At 41.8% G+C, this 10,000-nt stretch overlaps 1 protein-coding gene across 1 annotated transcript in view; it reads right to left on the reverse strand.

Moving 5' to 3' along the window:
• cftr (CF transmembrane conductance regulator) overlaps positions 1-10,000 on the reverse strand; it is a 64,591-nt gene that overhangs the window by 42,598 nt on the left and 11,993 nt on the right. Inside the window, exons 4-6 of the mRNA XM_079684570.1 lie at positions 7,400-7,615; positions 6,078-6,167; positions 827-990 (exon numbers count right to left, since the gene is read on the reverse strand). Coding sequence (XP_079540696.1) covers positions 827-990; positions 6,078-6,167; positions 7,400-7,615 — 470 coding nt within the window. The remainder of the gene's footprint in view (positions 1-826; positions 991-6,077; positions 6,168-7,399; positions 7,616-10,000) is intronic.

Genomic DNA, 10,000 nt, shown 5'->3' on the forward strand with positions numbered 1-10,000 from the left:
AACATCACAAATAGAATACTATGTGTCTCGTGGGGAATTGTGTTTTGTTGCAGCTGATTTGAATGAAATACAATTTAAAAAAAAAAGTTTTGTTAAAAAGTAAGGATGTGCAACAAAACAATAAAATAAAAATATCTCTATATTAACATAATAAGTAACATTGTACTGTAAATATAACTTTTATATGAAAGTATATGCATTGGTGTATTGAATAATATCTAACACCTTAGATACAAAGTGTGTGTGTGTGTGTGTGTGTGTGTGTGTGTGTGTGTGTGTGTGTGTGTGTGTGTGTGTGTGTGTGTGTGTGTGTGTGTGTGTGTGTGTGTGTGTGTGTGTGTGTGTGTACCAGACAGAAGGAATACTCTGTTACTCTGATTCAAAAGTTGATTATATATCTCATCATTAATCAAAACTAAAAGGTATTAAATAATTATAGTGGAGTAGAAATACAAAGTAGCATAAAATGGAAACTTTATGCTAATTTTTTTAATTTAAGTAAATCAAAAGTACCTCAAAAGTTTTAAGTACCTCAAAACTCTACTTAAGTACAGTACTTGAGTAAATGTATTTAGTTACTTTACAACTCTGAACAAATATAAATGAAATCTGAATATGGGTAGTATCTGAATAATAAATACAAAAACGGAATTAGTTAGTTTTAAAGGAAGTATTTATCTATGTTACAATGAGTGTGTGTGTGTGTGTCTGTAAGTGTGCGTGAGTGAGTGAGTGAGTGAGTGAGTGAGTGAGTGAGTGAGTGAGTGAGTGAGTGAGTGAGTGAGTGAGTGTGTGTGTGTGTGTGTGTGTGTGTGTGCTTCCTCACCGGTGCGGTCCCATCTTCTGGGAGAGCCAGGCCTGGATGATGCCCAGCAGCGTGAGAGTGGCCAGCGCACAGAAGCCGTTCACCTCGATCAGCTCCCAGAGCAGCCCCACACACAGGATGCACTGCAGGGGGGTGATCCACACAAAGTGGGCCAGACCCAGGCTCTGCCACACACACACACACACACACACACATTACATGTTAGACACTTTTATCCAAAGCGACTTACAGACATTCAATACTGTGGACAATCCCCACAGGAGCAATTTGGGGTGAAGTGTCTCAGGGACACAACGACATGCTGACTGCAGTGGGACTCGAACTTGCCTCTGATTCGGACACACACACACACACACACACACACACACACACAACACACACACACACACACACACACACACACACACACACACACACACACACACACACACACACACACACACACACACACACACACACACACACACACACACAAACACACACACACACACACACACACACACACACACACACACACACACACACACACACACACACACACACACACACACACACACACACACACACACACACACACACACACACACACACACAGTAACTGGAACATGAATTTTATTAAAAAAGGAGCAAGATAGTGCTGCAGGAATCCGAAAAACCCGGGAAATGAGATAGCATTCTTTGGCCTCGTCTCGAAGCCAATGTTTTAAATTCCTGAATAAAGGTCTGTGTCAACACAAGCCTCGGAAACGTTCATGTTTCTTCTACGACATGAAACCGTAAACATCCCACTGAATATATAGCATTTATGGTTGCTAATAAGTGCTAAATTGGACTGTTTTATTAAACGTCAACATGTCGGGAAAAGGTAAGCGCTGGAAAAACAAATTGCAAAAGTAGGAAGCTGGAGGAACGTAGAAGTCATGTGACAGCGGTGTTGTTTGTTTATTTCCTAACAAAGCATTTGACGTCCAGATTTTGAGCTTTAAAATGTAAAAAAGTGTTGTTAATTTCTGCTGCAACTGATTATCATTTTGGATAAATCTGTTGAATATTTTCTTGGTTATTTGGTCAATAAAAAGCCCTATAGAGGCCAGTCATAAAGCTGAAGCAACCAGAACATATTTACAGTTAAGAAACTAAAATCATAGACTTGTTCCTGTTATTCTTAAGAAGAATTACTGAAACAGATTAATCGATTCTAAAATCAATTGGATATTAATTCAATAGTATTGTCGAGGGAGCCAGGGCGATGTTATCACTGGGTCGGCGTACAAAAATACGTCACCTTCACCACTTGACACTTCACAGCTAGGAAATGTCTTGCTTTTGAACACAGAGGTCAAAGGTCAGATTCAAGGACAACTCGGCTGTGAACTTTACTGTGTTTCGGTTTCATGATTTAGATTAAATGAGTAGTAGTACATTCAGTCATTCTCTATTCCTCAACGCTTTTTCCAATAGCCCTGTGCATGCATGTGAGGAATCAACAACAGAGATCCCCGACATCAACAATTTAACACAACACATTTAGGTTTCTCTGGTTTCTGTTGTGTTTTTAGTAATGCTGTCAAAATTATCGCGTTAACGGCGGTAATTAATTTTTTGAATTAATAGAATGCCCGCCCCATACATCCCACCAGTGGCAGCGCCAGGGTATGGCTGGGGTAGACTACACCCATACCGAGAAATGGCTTAGCCCCACCATGAAAAATGATGTTAAAGTAAGCAAAATAAAGTCTGCCAACTTGCGGAGTAAATTGCACAGACAGAAGTTAGTAAGATTGATTTCAGTAGCCACTTGTCTGGAAATACCGAAGACCAGAAACGGTTTTGAAAACTTTTGTCACGTAGTGATCGTCTTCTCAATAGAACATCTTTGATAATGTCTTCTGGCCAATCAGAATCAAGATAACGGCGTGGTGTTGTTGCAGGAAGTCCCGATGGAGAATACTTTTGCTGTAGTACAGGCGTGCACATAACTTGTACGCAGGTTATGTGCGTAATCTGAAATGCGTACCGTCACTTGTGTCACAAAGCGCATTTGCGTACCGACGTACTTGTGAAGCTTTTCCAGAAGGCGGTTAGATCGCCGGACGACAGAGTCGGTCTCCGTGTGCACAGACACGGCTGCTGTTAACGTCGGTCTGTACAACGGAATTGTGCCAAAACTACGCCAACCGGCTGCGGAAGGAGACTCCCCCCCTTCACTGGAGAACTGCGCTAAAACAGCTGATCACAACGTTCACACTCTGTGGTCACGAAGTACTCCACTAGCCCCCACCCCCGCCCCGTCGACTCTCCTGAAGTACTCCCCCGTTGATAGAAATCAACACGTAATGAAATAAGACCCCACGGTTTGATGATTGATAGGTGTGTGGGCTGTCTTTCATTTTGACACACAGAAAAATGTTATAATAAACATACATACATACTGTATGTTAAATGGATATATCCGCCTTCTTTCATTTATCTTTCTATTCCCACAACAATATACATAAAGAAATTGCATATTTTGGACATAGTTCAAATGATGATTAATCATGATTAATTAATTTTTAAGCTGCGATTAATCTGATTAAAAAATGTAATCGTTTGACAGCCCTAATTTTAGCTTCTTGCAGCGTTTCGTATTTGCAGCGCTTTCAGTAAACCTGCATGTTCTGTCAGGTTGGTGAATGCTTTCAAAACGCTGCATGTGTTTTGGCACATTCATGTTTTTATATTTGCATCGTTTTTGAAACTGCAGCGTGTTTCTCCTAATGGAAGTGCTTTGGGCCATTGAAGCGTGTTTGAACCTTTCGGCCACCATAGCTTAAAGCTACAAAATATGCAACACTTATAACATACTGTATGTTTTCGGCAGGTATTGCTTTAAATCAAGCAAATATATGAACCTGATCCTACTGAAAAAGAAAATACATTTCCAGCGATCAGGCAAAGTGGGTTTCCGCAGATTAAGATGCACCTTCATCTACCTTGACACACACTAGGTAACCCCCACCAGTCATTATAAAGGGACAGTGGAGCATCGTCCAAGTCACATCCAAGCCCGGGTGATAATTGTCTCAAAGCGAGTTGCAGAGTGTTTCCACATTCAACGCCTCAATGAGACCAAAGGCAAGTCTGAGTTCAACACACACACACACACACACACACACACACACACACACACACACACACACACACACACACACACACACACACACACACACACACACACACACACACACACACACACACACACACACACACACACACACACACACACACACACACACACACACACACACACACACACACACACACACACACACACACACACACACACACACACACACACACACTTTCTGTGAGTACGCACCTATCTGTGTGTTGTGCTTGTAAACACGTGTGTATTGTTCTTAGTCTATTGTCCTCTAATGGCCCCTCAATATGAAGAACACTTGGCTGTGTGTTGGGTAATACAATGGATTCAGTGAAGTGAGTGAGGGTGTGAGCTGTCATTCTTATTCTCTCTCATTGTGTTGCAAACAAAAACATTTCCCGGGCTTCTTCAGAGCGGAAAACTACAGCTCTGATCCTCTGACCTGAAAAAGGGACCTGACTTTTGGTTAGCTGTCTCACATTCAAAAGTCAATTTTAAGTTGTATTACCTCAAATGAAAGGGTTGTCCCCATCCCACATGGGTAAATAAGTAGCCTTGCTTAACCCTTATCTGTTTTTCTACTATAGTCTATACTTTGTATTGTAACATCAGCATCCAATGTTCTGTTATTAATGTCGCTGTTTCATATTTCATTCCCACTTTATGGCTGGGTGTTGTTTGTAGTGTCTTGTCTTCTTTAAAAATTAAAACTGTTAATTCAACAATGTTTTTCAAAAGTTTGGCAATTGTTTTAAACACTGCACTTTCTGTCACATACTGTGCTGTGTGCACTGGTGTCTTAGAGTATTTCATACACTAAAATAAAATCTTATTTTGCAATTATTCTCCATTCTATTGCTAAAAATACATGGTTTTAGAAGGTGTTGAGGGATCTGTTTTGTTAGCTCCACTTCACCATTAGTTGTAGCCTAGAGTTTATAATATGTTTACATTTCATGCTTCAATCTTCTTAAATGTGTTCATTAAAAAGGTTTTAGTTGTGATTAAAGTTTCTTTAAAAGGTCCCATTTCATGGCCATTTCCACTGATCATAATTCCATTGTTGAGGTCTACTAGAACAGATTTATATTGTTCAATTTTCCAAAATCACTTTGGTTTCTCAAACAGCATCTCTGTAAACTACGTGTATTCACTGAATTTCACTCTCTGCCTTTAACGGCTCGTTGTAGCTCCAATAGCTCCAGCCCCCACCCTCCCTGTGAGCACAGTGTGCTCTGATTGGTCGGGACGTTGTGAATCGCGCGGAGGTGTGGTTTCCTTGTTTAGCGATACACAGCGAAACACAGCCAAACTCACCCTGAGCACACACAAAGTCACAGCCGAAGTAAAAACAATAAGTGTGGCTTGATATTGATTAAGAAAAAGGTTGATAAACGCTGTGAGAATGGGTCTGCAGAGAGAATGGGTCTGCAGAGAGAATTTCGCTGCGATCCCAACTGTCTGTTATCAGCCTGCAGCCAGGGAGGAGAGATCAGCAGAGCTGCCTGCACTGAGTGTGTGTGTGAGGAAGTCCGTGGATTGGTCAATTTGGACCAATCAGCAGGGGCTTAACGTAACGGCTCCGCGGACGTAACGTAACGGCTCCACGGATTGGTCCATTTGGTTCAGGGAAACGCATGACATCATGAGTTACCCGGGAGAATCAATGGAGAGTGACGTATCTCCAACGAGGTGTTTTGGGGAGGTATTTTCTGTGTTAGAGTTTTACTCGCTACAGGGTGTACTTTGAGGGTTTTGACTCTGCAGACCGTTTACATGCAGAAAAACCTTCATAACACACAAGGGGACAGGTAATAACCGGAAAAGCATGACATGGGAGCTTTAACACACAGTGAAATGTGCATTACTTGTATCCCAACCAAACACTTCCTACCTTACATATGGATTTAAAGCATTCAAAGTGACATTAAAGAGGACATATGATGCTTTAAGTGTGTGAGAGAGAAACTCCCCCTGGAGAGAACACCATCATTGTAGCCTTTGCAGACCATTCACATGCACAGAAACCTATAGAACACACTAGAGGAAATGGAAACAGGGTGGCTCGAGTTAACATCAAATCTAACTAAATATTTGTGTTCTCACCTCATCGAGCTTGTTGAGGTGCGCTGACATCAGACTGACCAGATCACCCGTGCTGATCTTATCCAACACCCGGCTCGACAGCTTCAGGGTCTGAAAGGGTCAAAGGTCAGGAGTCAGTATGAAGCACAAAGGGTAGAAAATGAAATGTCTGAGGGGAAGCCGGGGACACCAGAGAGCTTTCTGGGAAGGTTTAGTCATGCACGCTGAACAAAGAGGAAGCATTGGGCATATCAGAGTGTCAGATATTAAAAACAATAACAAAGATAAAAGCTGACAAAAGCTCACGCACAATGTTTAACTATCTTATCAGCTCAGCTGTTCCAGGAACTGGTTGTTACAGGAGAGACTTTATGTAGCGAGCGTCTGATTCATGTGGGATCAGAGGAAAGGATTACGGTAACACTCCACAACCCCACAACATGTCAGAGGCAAATATTGGACTTTATATAGTCTCAAGATATAGAATAAGACCTATAGCAATGCATTAAAGGTCCCCTATCATACTGTTTGTCATCAATATATTACAGGTCTCAGATATATACAAAACACGTCTTTGAAGTGTTTGGCTCCAAACACCAAACAGATCATTGCAGCATTACCCATAATCCCCTCTGTTTCAGCCCTGTTTCAAAAGTGCTGATTCTCTGTCTGTTACTTTAGATGAAAATAAGGAGCCCCTCCCCACGCCCCTCTGAGAGAGATTTGGTTACAAAGAACTCAATGGCCACGTTCACACCGGAGTACTTTTCCCACTTTAGTTCCGATACAGTTCCGAAATGTCGCGTTCACACCAAAAAGAGCCGGAACTAAAATTAGTTAATGAGAACCTTTTTACCCCCTTTTCCGTCCCTGCTAGAGAGACGCATGAGAGAGACTCTCATGCGGCTCTCTTGTGAGAAAAGAGCTATATTTCTGATTCAGGGGATAAGGTGGGGGGGGGGGGGAAATTGTCTCAACTTGTGAAGATCATTTTAGGTTTTTAAACACATACCCGGATCACCCCAGCCACAAACTGTTCAGTATCAGGTCTAAAACCACCAGACTCAGGGACAGTTTCGTCCCACAGAACATAAGACTGTTAAACACCTGCACTTTTGAAAGCACATCCATCTGTTCGCAACTTGCAAATTATTTATCTAATATCTTATATTCCATTCACTTGTATATAGACTCTTCTTGCACTAAGGTATCCGTTGTATTTGTCCTAAGTTTTTCATCGACATATATCTACACTGTAGCTACTGTGCTAATGACAATGAAAGCCTTGAATCTTGAATACATGAACAACCAAAGCAATAAATAACGCCTCGTCTTCCCCTTACCTTCTTGTATATGAGACTAAAGAGTGCGATGCGGATCTGCATGCCCAGGTGGTGCAGGCCGAAGATGGCGGGTTGCAGCAGGAGGAAGCGGGCGGTGAAGAGGAGGCAGAGGCCGAGGGCCAGGAAGTATCCCTGACTTCGCTCCGGAGCGTGGAACGGGTCGAAGGAGGCGATGATGCGCCCGAGGAGCTGAGGCTGCACCGTCTTCGAAGCCTCCTGCACGGAGACGGGGGAGGAAGTGACAAGATGTACACACTTTACCATCAACAACTCACAGCAGCAATTCAGAAGTAACCAGGCATAAAGGTATCACACAGGATCATACATCCAATACATGCAGACAAACAAGAACATCAGAAATAGAATACTGTTTGTCTCGTGGGAAGTTGTGGTTTGTTGCAGCTGATTTGAATGAAATAACATTTAAGTTTCAAAGTAAGGAACAATACAATTAAATGTAAACACAGTAGTTAAAGTAAAATACAAGTTAATTTAAAAGAAATGGCATCTACTTTAACATTATCAGCTTTCTGGTGCCCTTGGAGAAGGTAAGAGTCAACTCCTAGTAGGGCGGCACCATTAAAAATGTTATCGAAATCACAACATGGACGAGTGCAATATCCATCCATGCCATCAGCCCACCTGCAAATAAGATAAGATCCACCTAGGACAGAGGCTAATTGCAGCAGCTATAATGTCACAGCAACACAAACAGAACATTTGTCAGTGTGGAGGATTACATGTAACTGTGTGGTGGCTTGTTAAAAAGTTAAAGCATGTATTCTTATGTGAAAGTAAATCGTGATAAAGTGGGATGTATTTGCAATTCTTGGATTTAGTTTTTGTCGAGTAACCTGAAGTACTTTCCTTATTTTGAGATGTGTTTGAAGTCCTGTGATTAGTTATTTAATAGTAATTGTTTTATAATGAACAAAAAGTTGAATTAAATAATTTACTTTCCATGTTTGTCGATGCTGTCACTCAACAAAAAACAATCGGTATGTCGAATATAAAATATTGGGATCAGCAGAAACATTTTAAAATCATTGCCTCTCTGATGATATGTTGTAGCACATGTCAGTCGAAAACAATGATTAGTAAAGGAATGTTACTTTTAGGTAAAGGAACGTAGCGTAAACAATAAATCATTGGGCATTTCTGTGCCACGGTGCATAGTTATATTTTCACTCCTATGTTTATTTACATTGTGTATCAGTTCTGCATTAAAATACGTACTGTGATATACACCATGAGTTAGTCTGAAACACCCAATGCTGCACCACTTCAATCTATTAATCTATATTTGGATCAGCTGACCAAAATGCCCAATATACTGTAGCAGGACATCAGTGTCACAATTGAACCATAACATAAACTGTGGTTACACTAAATATCTAACATTAGTATTTATTGAACTGTACGGTGTCCTTGGGTGTCATGAAAGGTGCCCTCATTAAATGCATCATTAGTAAGAACATTAAAATCAGTTAGGAAAACTTCCCCGGAGCGTTTCAGTTTTTTTCTGGTCAGCCTCTAACAGGCATTCTTGTCGTCATGGCAACCACCAAAACCAACAGCACTGACTGCCCCGTCGCCGCCCTCCCCGTTAACTCCGGACAGAGAGAGGGTCTGCGACACCGAGGTGAGACATGCTTCTGATTAGTGTGCGTCATCATGGCACTGTGGCTCTATAGGGGCTCCACACACACACACACACACACACACACACACACACACACACACACACACACACACACACACACACAGGCCATGAGTTTGTTATTTGTTATGCTTACTTTGAATTATTAGGTTTATAAAGAAATATTATTCCTAATTTAACTTTATAAACATGTTTTAATTTATTAGAAATATTTGTTTTCATTTGAAAAATGAGCAACTGCAATTTTATGATACGATTAATCTAAATTACAAAGTTGTAATTTGGTATAAATGCCAGCATTTATTATAAAAATAAAAACGTTAGCTCTACTCAAACACTTACCTATAAAGTCTTTAACCTACTTTACGTACGTAAGTGTTGGACAAAAGAAAACCTGTAGTGGAATTTCTTGACTAATCCTAACCCTTTTTATATGTTCATTCAAAGATTCTGAGTGTGTGTGTCCATCCATCTTCCATTCATCCATCCCTCCATCCATCTTCCATTCATCCATCCCTCCATCCATCTTCCATCCATCCATCTTCTCCCGCTTATCCGTGGTCTCGTCACGGAGGTAGCAGTTCCAGCAGAGAGCCCCAAACGTTCCTTTCCCTGGCCACATCAACCAGCTCTGACTGGGGGATCCCAAGGCGCTCCCAGGCCAGCGAAGAGATATAATCCCTCCACCTGGTCCTAGGTCTACCCCTTGGTCTCTTCCCAGCTGGACGTGCCTGGAACACCTCCCTAGGGAGGCGCCCAGGTGGCATCCTAACTAGGTGCCCGAACCACCTCAACTGGCTCCTTTCGACGCGAAGGAGGAGCGGTTCAACTCCGAGTCCCTCCCAGATGACTGAACTTCTCACCTTATCCCTAAGGGAGACGCCAGCCACCCTGCGGAGAAAACCCATCTTGGCCGCTTGTACCCGCGATCTCGTTCTTTC

Source organism: Notothenia rossii (genome assembly GCF_949606895.1).
Source record: "Notothenia rossii genome assembly, chromosome: 5".
NCBI lineage: Eukaryota > Metazoa > Chordata > Actinopteri > Perciformes > Nototheniidae > Notothenia > Notothenia rossii.